The 28000-nt window shown below is 35.2% G+C and overlaps 1 protein-coding gene, 1 long non-coding RNA gene and 1 pseudogene across 4 annotated transcripts; 1 reads left to right on the top strand and 2 right to left on the bottom strand.

The window, feature by feature from the left end:
• On the top strand, window positions 1-27870 carry Esd (esterase D). Of its 3 annotated transcripts, none has more exons than XM_004844195.3 (10): window positions 1-131; window positions 3247-3290; window positions 6683-6757; window positions 12312-12400; window positions 15616-15714; window positions 16269-16393; window positions 17640-17759; window positions 19141-19239; window positions 19816-19983; window positions 27639-27870. In XM_004844195.3, the coding sequence occupies exons 3-10, from the start codon at window positions 6690-6692 to the stop codon at window positions 27717-27719; spliced, it is 849 nt and encodes a 282-aa protein (XP_004844252.1). In that variant the 5' UTR covers window positions 1-131; window positions 3247-3290; window positions 6683-6689; the 3' UTR covers window positions 27720-27870. The 3 variants fall into 3 exon arrangements, with proteins under 3 accessions (XP_004844252.1, XP_004844254.1, XP_004844253.1); XM_004844196.3 differs by having other exon boundaries at window positions 120-270; XM_004844197.3 differs by lacking the exon at window positions 3247-3290 and having other exon boundaries at window positions 41-131.
• Window positions 13655-25095, bottom strand: LOC147822265 (uncharacterized). The gene is made up of 2 exons (XR_015445891.1): window positions 24664-25095; window positions 13655-19940 (listed from the first exon to the last, which is right to left on the bottom strand). It is a non-coding gene; the product is annotated as an uncharacterized LOC147822265 (long non-coding RNA).
• On the bottom strand, window positions 21001-21551 carry LOC106009329 (2-iminobutanoate/2-iminopropanoate deaminase pseudogene; annotated as a pseudogene).
• Window positions 27871-28000: the final 130 nt, after the last annotated feature.

The following is a 28000-nucleotide window of genomic DNA, read 5'->3' as shown; positions in this document are numbered from 1 at the left end:
GGGGAGGCTAGCGGGGCGGGGAAATAGGCGGTTCTTGGGGGCTTGGCCAAACCGGCTCGACGGCCATATTGAGGCCCCGCCCGTCCCTTGAGCGTGTCTTGTGCGCGCTGCTGCAACCTCAGCACCCAGAGGTAAGACCTGGAACCAGCAGAATCCTGGATGTCGCGGGCTCGCTTGGGCCTGAGAGCAGCAGTGACTACCGGGGACTGCTCGAAGTAGAAACGAGACCTGTGCTACAGGTGTCAGCAGGCCCTAGCGCGCAGACGCCAGGTCGGAGCTCCACCAAACCGCGGGCCGAGGCCTTGTCCCTGATCCCTTTTTCTTCGCTGAACTCCCAGCAGTGTCTGGCCTGGCGAGCTGGGCTTGCTGCACTGCAGGGAAGCTCCCCACTATATAGTGTCCGCTATGCGTGTGCAGCTTTTTCCATTGCACAGAGCAAGTTCCTGCTCTGCAGACGCGCAGCCCGCTCGCGAAATGCATGTGCTCCCATCCCGCTGAGGAAGCAGTCTGGCGCCCTGGGCGCTGGGTGTGGGCCGGGGTGACCAGCCACAGCCACTCAGGGGCGCGGTCAGCAGGCACCTGTCCTCAGGGTTCCATAGGCAGCAGGAGGTCATTTCTGATGGGTCACCGGGAGATGGCATTTATTTAAAAGTCGTATAAAAATGGCTAATAGTTTTGTTTAGGTCACGTTATCCCCGAAGATTATTTTATAGGAAATACATTGAATGTATAAATGGATTTAAACCCTAGGTTTCTATACAGGATTGCTATTAGTGAAATATACTAGAAAGACTTTTTAATTCTATACAATTAGGATAATGGCAGTGGAAATCTTAGAAAAGGGTAAAGGAGACATTTCAAATGTAGAATAGATTGGACAGACACAAGTCTGGAAAAAGGAGGGAAAAAATACAGTTGGTTTGGGTGGGGGAGAGAGCTTAATTTTAAATGTGTTGAGCTTTACTACCTGGTGATGAGTTGTACCCATGGTAGAAGACTCTAGCAGGCAATTTCAAAATCTGGCGTTAATGCTGGAAAACGATCGAATATAGAGATGCAAATTTAAATACTTCCACCCAGAAAATGTAGTTGAAATTTAGGGAGTGCAAGGAGGGAAAAGTATGGGAAGAGAACAAGAATGGGAAGAACTTAGATCCTTCTGCATTTTTTTGGAGAAAAGGATTTTGAACAAGAAAGTGGTAGTCAGCAGTAGCAGTTGATGCATTGCAGTCCACTGATTTGGAGACCTCTCCAGGTTAAGAGCCAGTAGAGTGAGGCACACTGGGAATTAGGTGCATCAAAATCCAAGGAGTGAGGGAATGAGAACAGAAAACACAAATAGGAGCATCTTTATCCAAAATGCTTGTGACCAGGAGTGTTTTGGATTTTGGACTTTCTGAAATTTTGAACTGTTTGCAGATACAAATAGATATCTTGGGGATGAGACCCAAGTCCAAACACAAAGTTCAGTTATGTTTCATATACACATTGTACACTTACCCTAAAGGTAATTTCAAACACTATTGTAAATAATTTTGTGCATGAGACAAGTTCATTGAGGGGAATTTTCCATTTGTGACATGTTGCCACTCAGAAAGTTTCAGATTTTTGGATTAGAGATGCTCAATTTGTAGAGATATATAGAAAACTATATAGACTCGTGGGAAGAGTACTGGTGAATGAACCCAGGGCCTTCCACATGTTAGAAAAGTACCCTAGCTCTGAGCTATATCCCAACCTCCTACCTTACAAATTTGACTCATTTGTCTTAGCCAAGTAGATTCATCTTCCTCTACTCTCCTACTCTCCACTTCTGCTTTCTTCACTTTAAGATATTTTTGGATATTTTTCATGCTTCAACCTTATACTTTAAAAGTTTTATTTAAGAAGTAAAAAATATTGTCATAGTGCTTTTGATCCAAAATAAGTTTTTGACCAAGCACCAGGCCTTCAGGCAAAATAAGTATAGTCATACATTGCTAAACAACTGGTATATATTCAGAGAAATGCATCATTAGGCAATTTTATTGTTGGGTGAACATCATGGAATATATTTACACAACCTAGATTATGTAGCCAACTGCTCTTTGCCTACAAGCCCCTACAATACATTACTATACTATAGGCAACTGTAGCAATGGTAAGTGTTTGTATATCTAAACATTAAAAAGGTACAGTAAAAATAAAAGAGGTTAAAAAGTGGCACACCAGTGTAGGGATCTTAGATGAATGGAGCTTACAGGACTGGAAGTTGCTCTAAGTCAGTGGGTGAATGAAGAAAGCCTACTAAGTTACTGTGACTACTGTAGACTTCTTTAACCTGTATACTTATGCTACACTAAACTTATTAAAAAGCATTTTTCAATAGTTAGCTTACTATAAACCTTTTAACCTTTGTACTCTTGTTAATAACAGCTTAAAACCCTAACATTGTACAAAAATATTTTCTTTTTCTGTATCTATTCCATTAGAATTTTGTTTTTAAAATTCTTTTCACTTAAAAATTTTTGTTAAAAACTAAGACAGAAACACACATGAGCCTAGGCATACACAACGTCAGGATCATCAGTATCGGTCTTCCACCTCAACCTCTCGTCCTACTGAATGGTCATCAAGGGCAGTAACGTTCATGAGCTGTCACCTCTGTGATAACAATAGCTCCTGGAATCCCTTCTGAGACACCTGTCTGGAGCCCTCTTGAGCAGTTGTCACTTTAGAGAAATATGTACATGATCTTTTGCTTGGTTCATTTTTTGTTTTTTATAGATTGCCTATAAGCAGATAATGCACTGTGAATGTTACTTTTAGTGTAAGAGTCCAGGTGTTCAAGCTTTTTAAGAAACATATTGAGGTCTGCAAAAACTGTTAAACCCTTCACTGGATTTTCTTGAAGTTCTTTTTCTTCTCCTGCCATTCCTTTTCTTTTACCTCTTCTTGAGCCATATGTTCACTAACTGATAAGAATTTTGCAGTTGCAATATTGGACCACCATCACACATTCAGTCTATCCTTGACCAAACAGTTGTTAGACTGTGTGTGACCTGTTAAAGTAATTTGACTAGGGGCCAAGGTGATAGGGTAATGCTGTCCCACAGCTACATTTTCCATACTGCCATATCCTGGGTAGATAATTACCTACTCCAGAAGAAACAGTTTCTCAAGAATATGTAAGTACCTACAACTGCTATATAGCATTTGCTGTGATAAACACATCCTGTTTGTAATCCATTTGGCTTTTTCTTCAAGGTCATCTGCCCTTTGATACAGACAAACAAATAGCAATTGAACAGGTAAATTTAAGTTTCATTGTGTATGTTTAATCTGAAAGTTAAATGAAATATCTAACTTGGTTTAAATTATCTTAATTTTTAATAGAAAAACTTTATTGAAAATATAACTGCCTACAGTATCATAATTGCATATCATGAGTATATCATCTAGTTTTTAGCTTTTGTCATTTTTTTGTTGACTCTTCACATTTTTTTATTTATAATTGAAGTTATAAATCAGAAAATTGGAAAAAAAATGTTAAAGCTTTGGGTTTTAAACCATGCTACCAGTTAAAACTATTTAACCCTGTTTCTTCTGCTTAGATAAAACTATTTGGTTTTGAATTTTAATTAAGGAACGTTCAAAGAGCAAAGACTACTTGTAAGTTTATTAAAATAGATTAATAATAAGAGCAAAAACTACTTGTAAGTTTATTAAAATAGATTAATAATAAAGCACAGAATTATACAAATAAGTTAATTTTTTAAATGTTTACATATTACATAAGAACAAAAGCCATTATTCATTAATTCAACAATATAGTAATTATTAGGTACCTTTTATGTACCAGATATGTACTCAGTATGCCATGTTTTGGGAAAGCAGAGTCCTTGATTTGTTTTAGGATTAGATTTCCTTGTAGAATAATTTAGCAAGTAAATTTTATTCCTTGCTCTCATGTGTATGAATATTAAAATTATACAGAATTTATCTGTAATTTCATTGTTTAAGATAAAATCATGAACAAGGGAAGTTAATATACAGTAATAATATGTACGTAAGACCGCTGTCTTTACCAAAAGCTCTGAGGAGCTGACTATAGTGAAGCACACCCGGGGATCCCAGAGGTGCCTCCAGAATGTAAGACCGCTGTCTTTACCAAATGCTCCAAGGAGCTGACTGCAGCGAAGAACACCCGGGAAGGAACACACCCGGACAAGTTGGAAAGTGAAACAGACCTTAGTCTCGCCAGATGGCACTCCCAAAGCAAAGTAGTTTAGAGAGGCGTAGTCCAGAGTCGGAGGCTCTTTTTATAGGGGCTTGCAGGGGAGTTAACAGGCGAAATTTACAAAGGTTTAGTGGTCTTACATTTGTATGTTAATTAGCCTGACATGTACTGTTAGTCAGCAGATGCTTTGTAGATTGGTCTATAGATAGTGGTGTCGGGAACAAAGAGTTGGATAATTATGACATAAGATCTTATCTAGTGTCCTGGAACTAAGAAGCATCTTTATCTATTTACTCACCTTCAATCACTGTGGGTTCTAGGGGAGTTTTATGATTACAGAGTTATGCAGTCCTACATGTAGCAGAACACTGTCATTTAACAAGTAATCAGTTGTAGATTAAAAACAAACTACTTAATCAACAGAAGGTAATTTGTCTGTGTAATTGTAATGCCTTAATCCTATAGAATTAGTCAATCTTAGTGTGTCTTAAAATAAGAGAGTAAAGATTTCCTAGAAAGGCAGGGCAACATGACAGCTAAGAATAGGGGTTCTGATGTCAGACTTCCTGAGTTCAAATCCCAGTTTTCCAGTATAAGCGTAAGTATTTGAATTTATTGAAGAGCTTAAAGATAGGTTTTTAATTATTCTTATTTAAATTTTGCAAAGACCTTTTCACAATTAGTTTTTAACATCACTGTTACATATCTTTGTACGTGTCATGCTAAAACTTCAACTGATCAGCATATAGTAATTTTTCGCTGAGAAGACCACCAGAGTGTTAATATCTGTTCCTGGTATCAGAAGGTTTTTATTTAGTGTGTAGGGATTATGGCCAATATTTTAATGCAGTGCTTCTAGGAATGGGAAGGGATCCTTCCTTCGGAGGTACACATCAGAATCTGTTTGAGTCCTGGTTTTTCAGTTTTCTTCCAGGTTTATTATTAAAAGGTAATATGTAGTATTTTATGTGTAAATTTAAAATATCTGTATATGAATATGAAAAAGATTTGTTCCAAAGAAAAGAAATTAAATGTGAAATGTCAGATTTTCCCAGTGACAGTGTATTCTTTCAGTTCACTAACAGGTTTATATTTTACTGTTTATAATAAAAGGGAAATACTAATTTAAAATTTGTATATAATTTGTCTCCAAAATCCATTAGATGAACAATTTGACTGAAAAATGCTGTCACATGTAAGGTTCAGCAATATTATCTGTTACTATCAAAATCATTACTGTCATATCATCTTCCTCTGCTTCAAAAGTCAGCTATTATCAAGCCAGGTGTGGTGGCACATTCCTATAATTCCAAAACTCCGGAGGCTGAGGCAGGAGGATTACAGTGAGTTCAAGGTCACATAGCAAGAACCTGTCTCAAAAAACAAAACAGAAAAACCAACTGTAATCAGTCATTCCAATTCCTTTGCTTGTTACAGATGACAGGGAGACTATTAAATTTTTTAATCTTGCAAATTAATCAGTAACTTTTTTTATGTGATACACATTGAACTAGAAAGTCACTTTCCTATCACTGGGTCAAAATACCGGACACCTACAATTTAAAGGAGGAAGGGTTTGTTTTGTTTTGTTTTGTTTTGTGCCGGGGAGTGAACTCAGGACTCTGCTTATAAGGCAGGCGGCAGCACTACTGAGCTAAATCCCTGGCCCGGAAAGGTTTAATTTGGTTCACAGCTCTGGGGGTTGTCTGTGGTCCCCTGACTCTAAGGCAGAAACGTCCTTGGGGGAAGGACCTGGTGGGAGAAAGCTGCTTCACCTCCTGGCAGCCAGAAAGCAAAGAGAAGGGAGGAGCTGAGGGGGTGTCCCCAAAGGCACATTCCCAGTGACACACCTCTTCCAATCAGGCCCCACCTCCTAATAGCAAATTTACCTATGTATGAACTTACCAGTGAATCAGTCCATTAGTGAATATAGCACCCCATAAGCCAGCATTTTGCAAAACCCCGCCTCTAACAAAGGAGTTTTTTGGAGGACAGTCTAGATCTAAACTGTAACATCGAACCTCTTTTTTATTTTCTTATTTTTTAATTTATTTTGGGTGAGGGAAGATAGGGTCTTGCTAAGTTGCTTAGGCTGGGTTTAATCTCCTCATCCTCCTGCATCAGCCTCCCAGAATGCTGGAATTGCAAGCATGTACCAACATGCTCAGCTACTTCAGATCTTTTTAAAATGAATTTGGGTCAGTCCACAACAATATCAAGAAAGCTTATTAATAACTTAGTAATGATATACCAAAATATTCAAGTTTTTTAGTAACAAGTATGGGTAACAGATGTGTGTGAAAGTTAGCTTTTTAATATTATTTATCAGAGAAAAATGGCATGTGAAAAAATTTCAAGGTAGAAAGCAGTTATTTGTTTAGATAATTGATCTGAAAACAGTATTTCACGTTTTTCAAGAACTAAATTTTCAGATATTAATGAGAATGCCATTCTTCATTATAGGAGAAGAATGGCACTGAAGCAAATTTCCAGCAACAAGTGCTTTGGAGGATTGCAGAAGGTTTTTGAACATGAGAGGTAGATGTTGCTCATTCCATTTTAATGTTTGTTTTGTTCTCTTTTAAAGAAATCTTTACCTGTCTCTTATGGTGTATCACTTGACTTTTAATCCCCACCTCCATTACCTGTTTAACAGTTTCACCAAACTTTACTGGCTGGGCTTGGATGTATAACTGTATGAGGTATGAGAGGCTGAACAGTATCTTCAGGCTTTGATTTAATGATCTTGTGAAATTTCACAAAAATACCTTCGTTACCATTAAAAATTCTGAGAATATCTTTTAATGTAAAAAAAAAAAGATACCTAGACTTCTTGTTAAAGATGACAAATTAAACACATGCATTTGGCCTCCCAAATCTGACTAATATAGCTTTAAATAAAGATGTTTTATACAACATGACACACATACAGGAGGATGAAGAAGCAGGAGACGGGAGCTAAGAAAAATATTAGAATTAGGAATATATATGGACTATATATACTACCTGGGAATATATATACTACCTGACTTTGGAAAACCTAGAAAGCTAAACCAGCAAGAGAAAGCTGAGAAGTAACATGAAGCCATAAGAATTGGAGGCATCAAGCACACCTGGGAGGATAAAAATGGAGCTCAAAAAAAAGGGAGATTAGTTGCAAGTTAGTTTTAAAAGTTCATAGACCCAGATTGTCCCAGCATTTTATGCAGCCAGGCCGCTCCCTCCCCAACTCCTGTAAAAAACTGAAGCTTTACTCTTTAGGGAAGGTAGATAGAATCTGTACTAGGGAATACCAGGTGCAGGTGGTGGGAGGTATAGCAGTGCAAGTAGATTAAGTAAAAATTGGCACTGAATTACTTCCACAAGCTTCTAAAGTTTGTGAAGTTAGGCTTATGGGGTATGATCAAAATTATGGAGAATATTTAAGTTTAATTTATTACAGTAAAAGATACATTGCTGTTAATACCCCTCAAAATATTCCTCCTCAGTTCAAACATTTACCCATTATTGCTGCACTTTCTGAGGCACTTCTGGAAGTCCTCTTTTGTGAGTGTCTTTAGTTGTGCTGTCATTTTGCTTGCAAAATCCTGAATTGATTCAAAATGTTTACCTTTCATGGTCATTTTCACTTTTGGGAAGAGCCAGATGTTGCATGTTGCCAGTTCCAGTGAATAAGTTGAGTGAGGATGCACTGCAGTATTTTTTCAAGTCTCCCTTTCTCTTCAGTGATAGTTGGCAACAGCATTCACTATATTTTTTATCATACCTCAAAAAGACACTCATGAAGGAAGACTTCCAGAACTGCTTCAAAAAGTGTCAAGAATGATGGGATATGTGTGTTCGAAGTGAGGGGAAGTATTTTAAGGGGAATTAATGGCAATGTGTCTTTTACTGTAATTCACTATATTTTTCAGTCACATCTCATATAGAGCTTTTAGAAGAGCTCTTGTTAGAAATTTGTCTAGTCCAAAAGATGAGGTCTCATAAATGATCCAGCTGGATGTTACTCTACAAAGAAAATTGTATGGTTGCCAACCCCATCAGCGACCATGCTTTCAGCCTGATTTTTAGTGTTTTAAATAGGGGTAGATGGCTAAAGTTCACTAGATATTTGTACAAGTCCTCTAATTCAAAAGATGAATACCTAACGGAGGAGGGAAAAGCATTGAAGGAAACAGTCTGCAGGAGAGAAATTTCAAAAGTTCTGCTATGAATGTCAAAGGCATAAGAGAAGATACTGACTTTTGATATCATAGAAGAATGCTATTAAATATATTATAGAACAAAATAGCCTAGAGGCTCCAAATATAAGAATAGAAATGATAAAACCCAATAGAAGAATTACAACTTTCTAGAAATTAGATCAAGACAGAAATAGATAATCAGAAAAAAAGAATAACAAAATTAGAGAACCCAGTCCAAGAAGTCCAGCATTAAATATTACAAGTTGGGAGAGGGGTGTGTAATAGAGGTGTGAATATGAAGATTAAATAAATCTAGATTTCTTAAATTGAACAGTTTAAGTTGTTGGATTCAAAATGTTGTCCAGCATACTGTGAAGAATTAGAGCATTGAGAACAAAGAAAAATCTCAAAACATTCAGAGAGGGAAAATGAATTAAGAATTTTCAAAGACATAAGTCAAAAATGATGGAGTCAGGAAGACAGAGCAGCAGTGCCTTCAAAACTCAAAGGCGACTTGTTTGCCTTGTCAGACAGTCAGATAATAGAGTGAATCGAATAGAATGAAGTGTAGAATAGTATGAAGACATTTTCCTGTATATGTACAGTTCCCATACAGCTCTTTTCTGGAAGCAACTGGATGGTATGCTCCACCAAAATGAGGGACTAAAGCAGGAAAGCTGAGAACATAAGATCAGGAAACAGGATCAGAGGAGAAAGAATTTTCCAGGATGAATGTGGTGATACTAAGGCAACATCAAGTCAGGAAATACAGAGATAATAGTAGCCAGTAGTCATATGCAGCCATTGAAGTTAAATTATTTAAATATTTAAAATGCAGTTCCGCTAGCCAAACTTCAATACTTGGTTACATGTGACTGGAAGCTGCTGTATTGAACAGTACTGGCTTGATGAAATTGTTTTTTTAAGAAAGTGAAGTTGATAAAATTGTACTTGAGAGGAGATTTTTTGAACTAGGGAAGCAGGAATTTGGTGATGAATTAGTGATAACACAGATTGGCCACAGCAGATCTCTATATGAGATTCTATTCTTTCAGCAATTGAGCAGTATTCTAATGACATAGTGAAGATAGAAGTCTCAGAAGGTTATCTGTCATGTAATTGTTATATAAGTGTTAATGACACCACTGTTTAAATATACTTCAAACCTGATTTATTCTGTAACTATTGAAATAAGTCTTTTTTTCTAAATTATGGTAACAATGCTTAATATGAGATCTACCCTCTTACCAAAATTTTTTTCTGCCACTTTTGTGTTTCCTTTCTTTAAAATTTTTTTTAAAACTGTTAACAGTTTTTAAATGTACAAGAAAAATCTTAAGATACCAGCCACCTAGATGGGCATGGTGGTGCACACCTGTAATCCCAGCACTCGGAAGGCTGAGGCAGGAGGATCACCGTGAGTTCAAGGGGTTCAAGGCCAGCCTGGACTACATAGAGAGTCCCTATCTCAAAAAAAAAAAAAAAAAAAGGCATCAGCCACTTGTAACAAGATTATACTGTGTCAATTTTTTTTTATTAGAAATTCTTTTGTTGTTACATTGTAGGTATACAACACAATTACATTTCTCATTGGGAATTGTACCTTTACATGATGCATCTTGGTTCTTATTTTTTCCCCATTCCTAGCCCTCCCTTCACGCCCTCCACCCTTCCCTATTTACAAAGACTTTATTTCCATTTTTTCCATTTCTCTTCATTTTTCCTTTCCCTTCTTTCCTTTCCCCTGCCCCTCCCACTACCCCTACCCCTTTGGACCTTTTCTTCCTATTTTACATTATCGATTATTCATTCTAATCATTGGTACATTTTAGGTATACAATATAATGACATCCATCATTGGAAATTTGCACCTTTACATAGTCTCTCTTGGTTCTTATTTTTCACCCTTGCCCAGCCCTCCCTTCAACCCCTCCAGTCCTACCTATTTACAAAGATTTTGTTCCTATTTTTCCATTTTCTCATATTAATCCCATTCCCTTCTATCCTTTCCCCTAGCCCTCCCACTTCCTTCCCCTTTGCCCCTTTTCTTCCTCTTTCACATTACCTATTATACATTTATTCCTTATTTACACTTTCAGTTTCTCACACCAGAGAAACTATTTAGTATTTACACATGTGAGTCCTATTTATTTCACTTAAGAGTATCGCCTCAGTGTGCATCCACTTAGCTATAAATGTCTCTAATTTCTCATTTTTTATGGCTGAGTAGTACTCCATTTTATTAAAAACCACATTTTCTTTATCCAGTCTCTAGTTGATGGGCATTTGGGCTGTTTCCAACTTTTATCTATTACAAACTGTGCTGCTATGAACATGGGTGCACATATATCACTGTGGTATGATTCTTTTAATTCTTTGGGGAAGATCCCCAGCAGTGGAATAGCAGGGTCAAATGGGACTTCCAGCCCTAGTTCTTTGAGGTATCTCCATTCTGATTTCCACAGTGGTTGCACCAGTCTACACTCCTACCAGCAGTGGAGAAGGGTTCCTCTTTCCCCACAGCCCCGCCAGCATTTGTTACTGGTTGATTTCATGATAGCAGCCATTCTTTCTGGAGTGAAGTGGAATCTCAGCATTGTTTTCATTTGCATCTCTCGAATGACCAGTATACTGTGTCAATTTTGATGATTTATAACAAATATTCTGGAATTGAACATGGATCTGATATGATTATACTGTGAAAGAAAATATCTCAGCTTCTTTAACAACAGTTGAAGATTTGAAAACACCTGCCAAAAAAATTTTATGACTTTTAATCATCAACTAGAAAAGATACTTAAAATAGGTTAGAAAAGTAGAATCCAACATTTGCAGAGAATGAAGGGAAGCATACAGAAAACTTCTTGTTAGCATTAATGGAATCCGTGGGAATCTGCACCTAAAAAGTCAACACAGCCAAGTAACAAAAATAGTTCTACCTCATTGAAAGGGAAAAGGGAAAAGGGAAGTAATCCGTAAATGACATGGATTATCTCTGAATAGCATTTATAGCTTCTTCATGTTGATTAACCAAAATTATATATTGAGAAGAGGGAGAATAATGTAGGGAGGTGCAGAGAGCAAAGGCAGGGAGTGAGGTAACTAAACTCCTGCTGTTATGGGCACCCAGTAGGTAATATCTAAAACTGAGGAAAGCAGCAGTGAAAACATATTATTTGGGTATGAAGGTAAATACTAGTTGAATCATCTAAAAAAAGTAAATCAATCATCTCCAGAATCTGGCATATTAAAAGGTTGGCAGGAAAACACTAGTTTTTCATAAAGTTTATAGAAGTATTTTATATTTGTAGTTAACTAAAGGTAACTTATTGAAATAGTAAATTTGCTTCCATTTGTATAATTTTTAAAAATAAGCCCATGATAAGTCACTGTTAAATGAAGTACAGTTTACACAGGAAAATACTATAGTTTTTAGCAAAACCTAGTTATAATAATGATTGTGATAAATTATTAGAGATGAAAGAGCAAATTAAAGATGTACTTTTCAGTGCCCATGAACAACACGTAATTTAAGATTTTTGGGATTCATTTTATAAGAAAGCTCATTCATTATTTCATAGCATCTCTTTAGAATTAGAATTTTTTTCTTTTACGATTGGAAGTGAATCAAAGGATTGCATTAATCGTTTACATTTATTCTGTACAAAATGACTGCCATGTAAAGCATAGGATAAAGTTGGTTAATAGATCAGTATGCAAAACTGGCCCAATTCTTTGTTCAAGAGACAAGGCATTTTTCTTAAATGTTGGTGGAATTACTTACTTTGGATCCTGAATCACTTTTTGGACCTATACTATATATCTTACTTTTTACATAGTGCTTAATTATTTTGTTTCTAAAGAAGGACATTGATATTTTATTGTGATGATTGTTGTTAAAATTACAGTGTGGAGCTGAAATGTAAAATGAAATTTGCTGTCTACTTACCACCAAAGGCAGAAACTGGAAAGTGCCCTGCCCTGTATTGGCTTTCTGGTAAGTATTATGTGTTTGAGTTTTATAAAGGAATTTGTTTCTTGTTAACTGGCTTGTCTTACCCTTTTATTTTGACTTACTGATATTCTCTCTAATCCATTTATGAAACAGTTTAGAGGCCTGTCGTAATCTGCTTTGTAACTCTTTATCTTGAGAATAATTTCAGGCCTTGGGAATTAGATTTATTTCACTTTTTTTCAATAAGACTAATTTAGCATAGAATGTAAAGTTCTGGACTCAGTGATAAGGGTTTGGAAAAGTTACTTAATTTATATCTGTTCAAGCATCTCTGGAATTTGTAATGACTTTATCAGTCAAATGAAACTAGGGCACCATGATACATAATCAGAAACCACAGACTAGTAACTTCTACAGTGTTCTGTAGAATATTTTAATTTGATGGCACAGAGCTTCTCTGGCAACAATCTATAAAGTTACAAATAACACTAATGCTTCTTAATCAGATGTAGAATAGATTGTGAGAGGAAGACATTGACACAAGTAGTTTGGAACCTCTATGCTAACTTTTCTTTCACAAGATACTATCTTTAGAAGTAAATATTTCAAAGAGAGAATTAAAACAACTAAAATTGTTTTATGCAGTACTTTTTTATTTCCTTAAAAAATATTCTTGCAATGTTTACTTAACAAATCATGCCTATATATAAAGTATTTCTTTAAGGATAAGCTCCAAATATCAATCTTTGAAAACAAGAATGCACATTTCATTTTAAAAGGTAAAAGATAAGTGCATATCTGATTTTAACTGAACAAAGCAGTTCTGTGATTAAGTGAAGAGTACTGATTTTACTAAAAGAGTATTACAACAAAATTAGATATTTAATTATTTTAGAAAACATACTGTGTACTAACGCTAATCTTGGAAATCATTTAATTCATAGAAAGAAACTGAAGACCAGAGAAACTATATTCTGCCTAATGTCACATAATGGTTTTTGGACTTACAGTCCAGTCCTGTATTCAGTCTTTTCTCCTCTGTTTTCTGCATTTTGTTTCTGGTGAGAGCTACTTAAGTGATATCTTCCTGTTAAAGATTAAAAAACTCAGATAAGAAGTAGCAGAGTATTGTGTTAGAGGCACTATAATAAGGGCCCAAATTCCTAGCCAAAATTGAAATCTGCCAAGACGTATCATCTGAACTTTATGAGTATAAAATACAAACTTTTTGTTTATTTCAAATCATAAGACAACAAGATGCTGAAGAGTATGTAGACCTTAGAAAGTAAATCTTGATTTTCTGACCAAAAAAAAAGATTTCCTGAAAAAAGTAAGATTGTCTAAGAAAGATAACAAAAGAATTTCATGTTTACTTGCCAGTAAGTTAAAGGAAAACAGTGACAAAGATTATATCCATATTATTTTGAAACAAAAAGTTATGTAATAAGTCCTGTACATGGTAAAACATGCATGAACCTTGAAAACATTATGCTAAATGAAAGAACTCACTCACAAAGACTATTGTTAAATTCCTTTTATATGAAGTGCCCAGAATTGGCAAATCCATAGAGTCAGAAAATAGAATAATGGTTGCCTAGGGTTGAAAAAGAAGACTGGGATAAATGGAGAGTGACTTCTAATGGTACAGGGTTTCTTCTTGAGGTGACAAAAATATTCTAAAATTGGTGGTTATGGATTCACGACTGTGAATATACAAGCAACCATTCAATTCAATACCTCAGTATTACCAAATCATTTTCAATTTTTCACTTAAAAGAGGTGTAGTTGATCAAGTAGATTTTAATCATAACTACATACTCTTCAGAGTAATTCTTCTAGCTGAATTCTCTTGATTTTACTTCCTTCTAACTTAAAGAATTTGTTTCAACTAAAAAAAAATGAATTTTTTTGATTTACAAGACTGCACTATGTCCTAGACACAATTCAAAGATCTTTGTATGTAATGATGCAGTCATGCCTAGTCCTATGAAGTAGAATGAGGCAGTGCTATCCCTATTCAGGGGTGGGGGGGTTGTTTGTTTTTCTATTTTTTGAGACGGGGTCTTTCTGTGTAGCCCAGGCTGGCCTGAAACTCATGGTGGTCTCGTTTTTCTAGTGAAAGATGGTTGGTAAGTAGCTGAATAACACTTAGAACCAGCTCCTGGTCTGAAATCCAGCTCACGCTTTCAATACTATTACTCTGCCTCTTTTGAGCCATTTAATTAAGATTGTGATATGGTTCCAATATTCCTGGAAACTGTACCAGAAGAAATGTGGTAGACAGTTGTTGGTCTGCCATGCTAGGTGAAAGTCTTAACAGAATTTAGTCATAAACTCTCATATTGATACTTGTAAGTTTGTTTCTTATGTCTAATTTAACAAATGTTTATGGACAACTACTTTATAAGTCACTTCACTGTTAAAATTAGCAACTATAAAAGTATTTTATACATTATTTATGTGCATCACGGTTATCAGTAAGCTTTGATGTCACTAATTATCAATGTAATAGGACATTTAATGTCCTATTACTAGAGAAAGGTTATTGTGTTAGGTAGCATTTAGCTCAAGCATCTGTTGCTAGTTCATTCTTGGCCATTCTCACATGATTATAGTCAAAGTAACTACAGTGAGAGAATTATGTCATCCCCTTATCACCTGACTGAAAAGCTCAGTACTAGGAAAAATGACAGAAATGGTTCTAAAAACTGAATTTAGGGACTTCACCGTTGCTCTCTTTTTAGTTCAGTGAGAGATAACAAAGATGTAGGCTGAATTTTGTTCTAAGAACTACCTATATATAAAACAATAAGTTTTTTATGTTATTAGAGCCATAATATTAGCTCACTTACTGTGCATAATTAGTCACATGTTTAATAAGCATGTTTTCTGATACCTCACTAAGGCTGTTTTAATATTGGGCATGTGCCCCCTAGGTAGTCCTACAGTTTTAAAAATTCCAAATTTCCAAATACATCTGGTCCAAAGAATTTCAGTAATTGAAACTTTTATAAGTGACTTCAGAAGGACAGCTATGGGATCATCTAATCTAAAACAGTTCTTAGATTAATACTGTTGGAAATTTACTAAAAAAGGAAATTTAGTGTGTTACTCAAAATTATTTCTAAATTATTATTCTAAATTACTATTTTTGAAAAATGATAATATTAAATGAACTTGCTTTCATATTATAAAAAATTAAAGCTTTTAAACTACTCTACAGTATACCATGAGATAACAGTATTTTTGATCTTCAGGTTTAACTTGCACTGAGCAAAATTTTATATCAAAATCTGGTTACCATCAAGCTGCCTCAGAACACGGCCTTGTCGTCATTGTTCCAGATACCAGCCCTCGTAAGTATTCTTGTTCCAGAAATCCTTTATAGAAATCTAAATCTTGTAACTCTGAGAGTTGTAACCAATATAATACGCATTATACAATTTATATTTTTGCTCTTATTTCTTAATCTTTCATGACATCATGACTAAAAGACCATACTGTGAATAAATAGCGGAAACTGGATGCAATGATTTTAAAGTATATTGGCTGTTTTTAATTCAAGATAGAGAACAAACATGTGCCTCCCTTTCCTTCTAAGATCATAGTGTAGAGAGAAGTAAAAGAAGGGTTAGTAGTAGGGAAGGCTCCTCAGAGAAGGGATTTCTACACAGTTCTGAAAGATAGAGAGAATATAAGCCCTTTTAGGTCATTCTCTGTCTGACTTCATTGCCAGAACGGCCCCATTCAAGAACAAAAGGTCCAAGAAGTATAATTTACCAAAAAGACAGGGCTTACAGTATGTGATGAACAGCATTAATGCAAATAGACTTGCACATTCATCTAGAAGTGTTATTAACCATGAGAATTACTGCAGAGTAGATGAAAGCATAAGTATTTTCCTGGATAGGTGAATGCCATATTAAAGGAGAAGATGATAGCTGGGACTTCGGCACTGGAGCGGGATTTTATGTGAATGCCACTGAAGATCCTTGGAAAACTAACTACAGAATGTATTCTTATGTAACAGAGGAGGTAATTTAATTTGTTTTGTAATTATTAACTGATGACTGCCAAGAGTTCAATTTTATATCAATGGCCTTCTAGTCCTGACAATTTTAAACTAGGTTATAGAATGATGACTTTATTTTATACATTTTTATAAATTATCTTAGTGGAAATGCCAAAGTTTACCAGTATTGTAGTCCTATTTTCTGCAGTTTAAATTAACATCAAGTACACATTTGAAGATTTAAATAATTGTATTGAGACCTGTGCACACAACCCAGATCATCAAAGAAAATAGTATGTGAAACGACCTGTCCTTTCCTGGTAGCTGATTGATTCAGAGATACTTTCTAGTGATAAGCCAAATCTTAGTTAGAAAGGATAAATAATAAAGCATTATTTCTATTAATATTGATGTGCAATTTATGCATTGATCTAAATTTTATGATTTTATCATATACATAATAAAACATTCAAAAACAATATTAAAATTTGAATGACCTAAATTCTTTTTTTCTTTTTTTTCCTCCCTGGTGCTGAGTAACCCAGGGCCTCACACATACTAGGCAAGCATTCTACTACTACGCTACTCCTCTAACCCTCAATCATCCATAATTCTTACACCCTAGACCATAGTTATGTTTCAATATATTCCAGATTTTTTTCTATGACTAATTTTCACATAATTATAAAGTTTTTTAATATTTTTTCAGTTCTATAAAATATTTTCCAGTATTCTAATTTAATAATTTGTATAATATTCTGTCACATGTTATCATTTACTTTTTTCTTAAGATATTTATGTTTTTGTGTATATTTCTTACCATAACAAATATTGCATTGATTATCTTTGTACATATTTTTCCCCTAAGGACTTTCCCTAAGATTTTCCCTAGTGAAGTTACCATGTGAAAAGTTTAAAAAACATTGTCTTCCTAACTTCCTAAAGTTACTCTTGAAGAAGTCTGTACCAGCTGGATATGGTGGTACATGCTTGTAACCCCAGCTACTTGAGAGGCTTAGGTGGTAGGGTCATGAGCTCAAGGCCAGCCTGGACAGCATAATTGAAAGTCCGTTTCAAAAAGTCCATATATTCTCCAGTGAATACATTAATAACTATTGTCTGCCTCAGTTTTTTTTTCTTTTAATCTTTATCAGTTCAAACATTGTAAGACTTGGAGGTATTGATTATGTAATTATTTTACATAACTTTGAAGAAGTCTAAACCTATTTTTTCTGCTATTTTGTCATACTGCTGTTAAATTCTTTCTAGCTTCCCCAACTCATAAATGCCAATTTTCCAGTGGATCCCCAAAGGATGTCTATTTTTGGCCACTCCATGGGAGGCCATGGAGCGCTGATTTGTGCTTTGAAAAACCCTGGAAAATACAAAGTAAGATTACCTAAGTTTCTGGTGATAAATATTTTTCTTGAATAATATAGTATTAGGAACTTCCAAAGAAAGAAATTACGATAGTGTTTTCTTTGTTTTGGGACTAAAATTTTCTAGGCTTGGAAACTTGGGCAAGTTGTCAGGATATTAAATGTGATGACATGATGTATGCTACAGAATCAGAAACATAGGTATTCCATTGCCGTGGTTTCTTGTTGGCCTGCTTAGAAGTATTATAAAATGTAGCTTATCTTTTTCATGGTCTTTTCCAAACACATTTTCCCCTCTGTGGGTTATTATTCTTAATTAATGTTATTGTGGTAGTATCTATTAATTTATTTAATATATTTGCCAGGTGTCTTTGTAAAGTTGACTTTGTGAGGTAAAGGAAAGTATTCATGATTTATGTTCTTAATATATCTAATGAAAATTGAAATACAGCTTGATGGAAAAAAGTCACAGCCTTTCCCATTCTTTATTTGAAGCTTTACACCTCTATGTATTTTTGGTTTAAGTGAGCCAAATTTGAATAACCATTATATGTAGGGAGTCATACAGTGTACAGCAGCATATTACAAGAGTTGAAAACGGAAATGTCAAAGCAATGATCATTTTAGGATTGCTTCTGATTTTAAAAGCAGAGTCAAGAGTCATTTGTCATCTCGAGATTTGTTTAATTCATTTATTTCCCATAGGAAAGACTTCTGAATTATTTCATGTGTGCTGCTGAGACATGAAAATAATTCTTATAGCAATTTCATGCAAGTCGAAAATAAGGCTTTTATTTTCCATTTTTGTGTATAATAAGTCAGTTTATAAATAAATAAACTGTAGTCAGTTGATTGTCTGAGTTTGAAAAGGTGAATTTAAATGTTTTTGTGCTTTACAGAAGCTAGCAGACACTGTTACATATATACATTGATAAAGCTGAAAGATTTCATCTGTATACCTTATCCTGTGGAATACAAAACTGTACAAAGAACAAAACTGTATCAGAAATTCAGTCATATACAGTATAAAGGAATTCTTTACTGCTGTCTTGGCACTGTTTAAGAGAAATAATGTCTCAGGTGTAATTTTGTATTACTACAGATTAATTTTCAATGGAAGAAACAAGTAGAAACTGAATATAAACTTCCACTTGTACCTTAGTTAAATTCTAATGCATTCCTTTGCATTAAGCAACATTTAGGAGCTCTCTTAATAGAATACACAAAAGATGCACTATGATGAAGAGGCCAACAATTGAGTTCTGTATATGTCAGGAGGAAAGTTGTTCATGAGAGTTCTTGTAACAAGTTAAAGTTTCTAAGCTAGGTGTAAGTGTCTGTATTCGGTTTAGCAAGATATAACTTACTTCTGAATTTTTTTGCTTTTGAAGTCTGTGTCAGCATTTGCTCCGATTTGCAACCCAGTGCTGTGTCCTTGGGGCAAAAAAGCCTTTACTGGATATTTGGGAACAGATGAAAGTAAATGGAAGGTAGGTACTGAATAACTATTTGTACTCATTCTTAAATTTTCAAGTTTGTTAAAAAGCTGTACCCACCCAGCTATTATAGTCCTGGCCCACACAAGTTGAGAGCTGGGAACAATTAGAAAAGTGTGTATATACTCAGCCTTCCCTATCTGTAGGTTTTGTGTATTTGGATTTTACCCCCAAATTAAAAAAAAACACAACTATATATGTTCTGAGCATTCACAGGCCTTTCTTTTCATTTTCATTAATTCTCTAAACAAGGCAGTATAACAACTATTACATAGCATTTACATTGCATTAGGTATTGTAAGTAATCTAGAGATGATTTAAAGTGTGCAGTACAGATGGTTTAAAGTGTACCAAACAGTGTTCATAGGTTATATACAAGTACTCTGCCGTTTTACATAAGGACTTGAGCATCCATAGATCTTTGTATCTGTGGGGAACAAATCCCCTACTGATATTGAGGAACAACTATATGTGATAATAGCCATAAAAACATAAATTCCAGTAGTATTGAATCATGGAAGATAGTTTAAGACTACATTTTTTCTCCTAATGTTTCTTCTCTTTTTATAGACTTATGATGCAACCCATCTTGTGACGTCTTATCCAGGTTCTCAGCTGGACATACTGATTGATCAAGGAAAAGATGACCAGTTCCTTTCAGATGGACAGCTACTCCCAGATAACTTCATCGCTGCCTGTACAGAAAAGAAAATCCCTGTTGTTTTTAGATTACAAGAGGCAAGTACTAGGAAATCTTAGTTTGATCTAAATAATATAACTATAAAAAAGCAAGATTCCATAGTTTTTTCTTGCCTTCATTTTAAAGTGTAAAATGCTACCTCCAGTAAGATAGTTTTGTGAATTTTATTGTTTTTGTTTTTTGGAAATCTGCATGTCCATTTGATTTTCATTAGAAAAATATTATCTATATAAAAATTTGGTCCCCCTTTCCTTTATTTCTGCCATTCAAGTTTGAATTTTTAATTTTACTCAAGTAAAAGTAGAATCACACACAGTGGTACCTCAGATCACAAACTTAAATCGTTCCAATTCTGTGTACTTTTTTTTTTTTTTGGTACCAGGGATCAAACTCAAGACCTTGTGCTTGCAAGGCAGGCATGGTGCCACTGAGCTAAATCCCCAGCCCCCAATTCCGAAACAGATGGCAACATTCATGTTCATGCAGGAAAGATGGCTGTGGTCATGTTTATTACCTGATGCAGAGTTCATACACAAAAACAAAATTTTGCCAAACATTGTTTGTAAACCAAGTTTTTCCCAAACAAAAGCATTCGAGAACCAAGATACCACTGTATTTAACATGAGAACTAAATATTTTGCATCATTAAATTAATAGGATTTAATTGTGATCTTCATTACTAGGAGTTAGGTGTCCTCTTTATTATTTCTCCAGAACAACAGTTTATCTTTCCTACATGCTATTTTCCCTTTACTTTTATCTATTGTGTATTGATGTTATGAGTGTCTCTTCTTTCACATTCAGCAATATGAGTGTACATAAGTATAATTTATAGTATCAACACTGGATTCATTATCTAATCTTCAGTTCATGTCAGATCTCTTATGATACGGTTTTTTCATAACTTTGGATATTTTAGTCACACTTATACTTTCCAACATCAATTATAAGAACTATGCTATTGGGCCGGGGATTTAGCTCAGTGGTTTCACCTCCTGCTGCGCAGATGCAAGGACCCAAGTTCGATCCCCGGTACCAAAAAAAAAAGAACTATGTTATTAATTTGAAAACTTGACAAAAATTTCAGAGTAAACAATACTGTGCCCAGTTATAGTCTTGCTGTTGTGAGAGGTCGTTGGACAGCTACTGATTCAGTTTCCACACGACCTGCTTTGAGCACAGCAGTAACCTGGTAAGCTGCTTTCACAGGAAAATGACTGTAGGTCTCACTGACGGTACCAGAGTTATTTATGTCAGTCAGCACTTGTTTTTATCACATTAGTGAAGTCACAACCTACAGCTTCCGCAGCTTCACCTATGTTTGTAAGAGCTCATTTAGGTTTTTCTGCTACTCTTCCTGGCACAAGCTATCCATACAGAGGCTCCATTCCTAGCTGTCCTGAAATGTAGTCTTGTCAACTAATACAGCTTCACTGCAGGGGCCAATGGCCCCAGGAACTTTTGAGGTGCTGATCATCTTTCTGGTCAAGGATGACAAGTTAATTCTTCTCTTGCTCGGGCCCTTTGGCAAGTTTTTAATAGTTTTTAATTTATCAGATGTTTGAATTGAAACCTTTCTGATATCTGATATATGATCGTTTAAAATTTATTAGATACTTGAAACCTTTCTGATATCTGATATCTGATAGTTTTTAACTTATTAGATACTTGAATTGAAACCTTTCTGATATCTGAGACCAAATTTGATAGAAATAGGAAAGCTTTTTACAGTGAAAAATATTTAGTGTTCTCCTTACTGTCAAGCTGGTAAAAAAACATGAATTTTAATGCTTGAATGATACTTACTGTCCAATATTAGTGGATTTCTCTTTTTTTTTACACATGCACTGTTGTTACAGTGTGTCTAACTTTTCTGGTTGCTGAGACAAAATACTTGACACCCAAAGTTAAAGGAGGAAAAGTCTATTTAGCTCAGTTTGTACAGGTTTCAGTCCATAGTTGCCTGGCTCCAAAGCAGCATGGCTTGACAGAGGGGTGTCACAGAGGAGAAACAGTTCGTGGAGGCAGGAGGCAACAAAGTAGGGAAGAAGCAAAGCAGCAAGCAATAAGTGACTACAGCAGCCCTCTTTCTGTCCCTTATTTTCTATCCAGGCTACCCGCCCTTAGGGTGGGGAACATTCATACCTAGGTAGGGCCTTCCCAATTATCCCCTATGCCAAACCAATCAGTGGACTAATTTAGTAATTACACACCCATGATCCCAGCATCACACACTCTAGACCCAGCCACCTCTGAAAAGCCTCACCTATGACCCCATGAGGTTTTAGGGGAACATCTGGCCATAACGCAGTGAAATAAGGACAGATTTCTCCCTTCATTATTCCTCATTTTCTGTACACATCTCAGCCTCACAAGCTGAGTATTAATCATCATGCACACTCATGCACTTTACATTATTTGACTTTTATGCTGATCTGTCTACACTCCACAAATTTTCCTTGACTAAAATACTTTTGACTATCCACTACTCACCTATTTATACTACTGTAGTTTTGTATAAACTTTAGGGTTTAAAAAAATATTCATAAGCTTCAGAACATAATAAAAACAAAATCTGTATTTCACAGTAAAAATGAACACTGAAAACTACATATGATCGTGATGTTTTTAAAACACTTCTATTTTTTTTTTTTTAATTTATTTTTATTTTTTGGTACTGGGGATCGAACTCGGGTCCTTGCGCTTGCACAGCAGGTGGTGAAACCACTGAGGTAAATCCCCGGCCCACTTCTATTTATTTTTAAGAGTGATGTATCAGGAACATTGACATAAAATATAGTCATGATGGTAACTGTTCATAATTCTAGTTGTTGTATAAGGTGGCCCTTTAAAGTTTACAAAAATAGTTTCTCATTAACTCATTTGCAGTCCTTATGCCATCAAATGAAAGATTATCCCTTTTCTGTCTATTTGCTTTATAGATGAGGAGAGAGGCTCAGAGAAGTAATGTACTTATCTAAGGTCACACAGCTAGTATTTAATAGAACCAGGACTGAAATAAGGCTATGGCTGAAGATTCTGTTCCGTCATCTGTCTAGCCATTTCCAGACAATGTGATATGCTCCTAAGGAACAAATGGATGGACTGTGTATAACCTGCTACCTCTCTAACTTAGGCAGCAGATCATAACAATGTCCTTGTTTATGGGGATATTTTGACATGTGAACACTGTATGTATTATATATATAATGTGGGAAAATATATAAAAAACCAGAACTACAGATATACATACATCTTGTTGTCTTTGTGAGTATGCCCTTATATAATAGGACTTTTTATATTTATTTAAACATTTGCTATCACAATAAAATTTAGATCAACAACCAAGTTCGAGAAATCCAAATATGAATTTGATTACAAATGCAGTAGTAAGCTTAACTGTATTAACTACAGCTATAACTGACCATGTTTTTTCCCAAATAACCTTAACTTCTTGGCATTAGCCCTATTGGATGTCTTGTCTACTTCCCATGAGACAGTGCCAGAAAATACTGTTGTTTCTGTAAAGTGTCTGCCTGCCAACAAAGTCTGGAAATCCCTCGAGTGTGTTACTAAAAAAGCCTAGAATTAAAACACAGATGACATTCTTAGAGGTAACAAATTAATCAACCTATTTATTTCTAAGATTCCTATGTCCCAAGAAACAACAACAAAAATGTGGTTGACTGAATTTATGAGGAGTCAAAACACAGCAGGCAATTGTAAAAAAAGTTTGAAAAGTATTAAAATTACCATGCACAGCCTTGAACTCAGGCACAATTTTTCATTCACTTTCTTTCCACCATTGTCAGGAAGGGTGAGCTGCTGCTGGTCTCATCTATGTTGCATTTAAGTTTGTTGTCATTGAATCAGCAACCAAATGGAACTGCCTAAGTAGTGATTCCAGGGAGGCAGGCCACTTTCAGATTTTCCAGTCAACTACCTTTGACCTTAGGCTGCCTCAGGTCTAAGTGATTTATCATCTGTTTTATCATTTGATTGTAAGTGTAGTATAACTATTTATTCATAAAATAGAAGCTGTGAAAAAATAAAATAAGCTGAAAATAATCTGAGTGTATATACAAATAAGTGACTAAGAAGGAAGAAAAAAAACTGTTAGAATCATATACTATACATGATTTACCTAATTTCATTCCTTTACATTTTTTTTTTTTTTTTGGTACTGGGGATTGAACTCGGGACCTTGCGCTTGTGAGGCAGGTGCTGAAACCACTGAGCTAAATCCCTGGACCCTTTACATCTTTTTTAATGGTGTTAAATGCTCACATTTATACTCTGTCAGCTGTTAAAAAATAAAAAGTTGTTTGAGAGGGAGGAATTAATGCCAGGGAATATTTATTTGGTAATTTTGTGTACTTTTATTATTTTTGGCTTCAGGGAATCTAAATTCTTTTCAAAAAGCAGTAAGTAGCAAAATTCCAGTAGCTATATATAGAGATCAAATCTTAGTCTGAAGAAGAAGGGCTTAGTATGTCATATCCTTAGTTGTTGAAGTTACATAACAAAAAAATTCAGTGTCTTGATACTGAGGAAACTTCCAGAAACACCTTTTCTTTCTTGGAGACTAGGAACAGAGGCTATCCTACCTCCTCAAGTCTCAGGGTCTTTTAAGATTGAAAGGCTTTTTTGACCTTTGCATCTGCCTCTTAGAAATGCGTAAGAACAGAGAGTTCCAGAAATGAAGGGCTCTCACTCACCTCTGTCCCATGTTTAGCACAGTTTTCTGGCATGTAGACTCTTCGTGTTCGTTAAATAAACGAATGAATACCTTTTTCATTCTTCTTTGTACCCTGAAGAGATCTAACAACCTGGGAATAAGCTTTTCTAATCGGGTCTGGGAAATATATAGAAAAGCACTGCCTGTTAGAATAAATGTCTGTCATAGCTGCCGGGATACTGCTTCCTTTTTGAGAGTTGAATGAAGAATGAAAGAATGTGTTTGTCTATTTTTATACTCCAGAAGTCAAATTTTTGCTGCTGAAGATTTTTCCATTTAAAGTGTGAGGTGGAGGAAAGTAAGGCCCCTTCAAGTGTCACTAAATATAGGCAGTTGCAGAAGCTGCATAACATACCAAACTTATTAGTCAAAGAGTGTAATGAAGGCAGCTGCTTTCATTTAATAAGATTGATAAACGGAACTTGAAACTAGCCAAGATGACGTAGTTATTTCTAATTGTGTAAGTTCAGCAGAATGCCAGTAGTTCAAATGTATTCTTTTGCTTCTATGTTGACATTTTTAAAAAATCCTTCATGGTCTCTCATAACAAGCATTTTATACTTTCTCATAAAGATGACTCTTAACTTTAAATATCATTATGGAAATTAAGGGCATTTGCTTTGAATTTTAGGTGAAATATACTGTTATCCTGCAGTACATTCCCGAAATTTCAAAATTGGCATTCTGGTTCACCGTGGAACTTCTCTAACAATACTAGCAGCTATAACAACACCTGTCCGTCATGCATATAAAACTGTGCAAGACACAGTGTATGAGAAAGGAAGGATGAAAATACGACACACTAAGCCACATTAGAGCCTTTGTCATGCAATTCTGCAACTTCTGTAGCTATTTTCTACCATATTGATCTTCTGATTTGTGAAAAATGGCAGTTACTACATTTTCCTGCATTTCACAGATGTTATGGCCTAAAAATCATAGACCTGTTTAACTTCTTAACAATTCAAGAATTATGTGGGCAGAACCTGCTTTTCTTTAAACTTCTTTCTTTAGGTCTAAATTTAACCATCTGGGACTAGTGTAATTATTGAGAGATGTGCAACCAAATAATTCTAAGGCTCAGCCTGAATCTTCACAATCCTTCTGTTAGATTCACTTCCCCAGTAGAAGACAGATTGTCTTTATGTTACTTTAGTGACCTTGCACTAAAACTTTTTATAACTGCTCTTCCTAATACGTACATGCCATAACTCTATGGAAGTAAGAGATTTAGAACAGTTACTGACTGATCACAATCTTGGGGAAACATCATGATATTTTTATTAGGTCTAATTTACTTCTTATGTGCTTAGAGAAGTTCCCTTTTTTCCCCCCATCAGACACTATATGCTAGTTAAGTTTAAAACTTTAAAAATATTTATTCTTCTAGTTTCTTCTACATTGTTTTTAAATTGTGGTTGAGGTGGGTGTCTGATTCCAAAATTATCTGGTGTTTTACACCCTTAAATAGTTTTTCCCAGCTCAATTTTTCTTTTCATTTCTTTCTGAAGGCTACTTATCTTGTACCCATAGGAGATGTCATGGTCACCAGAGAAGGGGCTGCCTCCTTTGTTTACCTGTAACACTGGTTTTAACTGATTGGGTAAACTGAGGTTTGACTCAACTGCTTGCCACATTACATTTTCCTTCTGTTTCATATTTTCAAAAGGTTTGCTGACTTTGTACCTAATTTGACGTGGGGTTTACTGAGTAATTCCTTTTTCTTCAAGTGAAGACATGTATAGGAGGAGGAATTCTTTCTTATGTATTTTTATTAGTGCATATTTGTTTTACAAAATACTGGGTTTCACTGTGGTATTTTCATACATGCATATAACATTTTGATCATATCTGACTCTCCTACCAGCATTACCCTCCCTCCCTTACACTACTGTCCTTTTCACCACACCCTCTTATCTCCTCCTTATTTCCTACCTCTTATCTAATAGTCTAGGATGTGGAATTCTTTTTTTTTTCCCTTAAATTCTTTTATTGGTACATTCTAGGTATATAATAGGTTTACATTTATCACTGGGTGCTTGTACTTGTACATGATGTATCTTGGTTCTTATTCTTTTCCCCATTCCCTGTGCTCCCTTCACCCCCTCCACCCTTCCCTATTTACAAAGACTTTGTTTCCGTTTTTTCCTTTTCTCATAATTTTTCCTTTCCCTTCTTTCCTTTCACCTTCCCCACCCACTTTCCCTACCCTTTTGGACCTTTTCTTCCTATTTCAAATTATCAATTATTCATTTTAATCATTTTAATCCTTATTTAATATTTTCAGTTTCTCACACCAGAGAAACTATTTGGTATTTACACGTGTGTCCTATTTATTTCACTTAAGAGGATGGGCTCAATATACATCCACTTAGCTATAAATGACTCTAGTTTCTCATTCTTCATGGCTGAGTAGTACTCCATTTTATTTAAAAACCCTAGAATGTGGAATTCTTAACATGATGTATGATGGCTGTATTTGGCTTCCAAACAGTGCTAGAGCTTTTAGGTGTTTTTGTGTTCTTTCCTGTATTGTTTGTGTGTTTAGTTTGTATTTTACCAGTTCCTATCTTAATGTATGTCAGTGTGCTTCTTTGTGAGTTAAAATGTTTCTAAGCTCTCTAAATCTTAATTTTAATCCTTGTCTGTATGACCACACATCTACCCTGCACATTTAATTGATGTATCATTTCCTCTCTTTGCATATTAATAACAACTTTGGAAACCAGGCTATGTGAAATGTTTAGTTTTTCTTCATATTTTTCTTGCTCTTTTAATATACAGAAAAAGTGTTAAAGTACAGTATGGCAATTTTGACTTTGATTAAAACTTATATTGTAATATTTTGACTATTTATAAGCAAATTAAATGACAACAGGTACATTTAATGCCCCTAACATTAATATTTCTGGGTGGTTGATAAATGCCTTGTCATCTCTGTATTTTGTCTTCTAGGGTTATGATCATAGTTACTACTTCATCGCCACCTTTATTGCTGATCACATCAGACATCATGCAAAATACCTGAATGCATGAAAAACTTCAGATGAAAGAATCTCCAAGATTATAAAAGTTATAATAAAAAATTGCTGAGAAGAAAAAAATGTTAAATATGGATTGCAAAATGCTAAAAAAAAAAGCTTCCTTCTACGGTTGAATCACCTTCCGAATGAATACATAAAACCTGCTTCTGATTTTGAAAGTTATTTTTACCAGTGTTCACGTAGGAAAACTTTAACACTTCACAGCTTTTTTGCTGTCATTTGGAAGTCTTTGTTATATTAACCTCAGATCACAGAATATGAGTATAATCCTGT

The sequence above is a fragment of the Heterocephalus glaber genome, unplaced genomic scaffold (assembly GCF_053883595.1).
Source record: "Heterocephalus glaber isolate CG9 unplaced genomic scaffold, H.glaber_assembly_v1.0 deba00001666, whole genome shotgun sequence".
Classification (NCBI taxonomy): Eukaryota; Metazoa; Chordata; class Mammalia; order Rodentia; family Bathyergidae; genus Heterocephalus; species Heterocephalus glaber.
Note: the sequence above shows the minus strand (reverse complement) of the source record. Positions and strands in the feature narration are given on the sequence as shown.

What these genes read in the sequence shown, in the direction of transcription:
- Esd (XM_004844195.3), top strand. Translation starts at nt 6,690, where the DNA reads ATGGCACTGAAGCAAATTTCCAGCAACAAGTGCTTTGGAGGATTGCAG. An exon ending in AAAACCCTGGAAAATACAAA is followed by an intron (nt 17,760 to 19,140) that starts GTAAGATTACCT and finishes TTGCTTTTGAAG; the next exon opens with TCTGTGTCAGCATTTGCTCC. An exon ending in CAGATGAAAGTAAATGGAAG is followed by an intron (nt 19,240 to 19,815) that starts GTAGGTACTGAA and finishes CTCTTTTTATAG; the next exon opens with ACTTATGATGCAACCCATCT.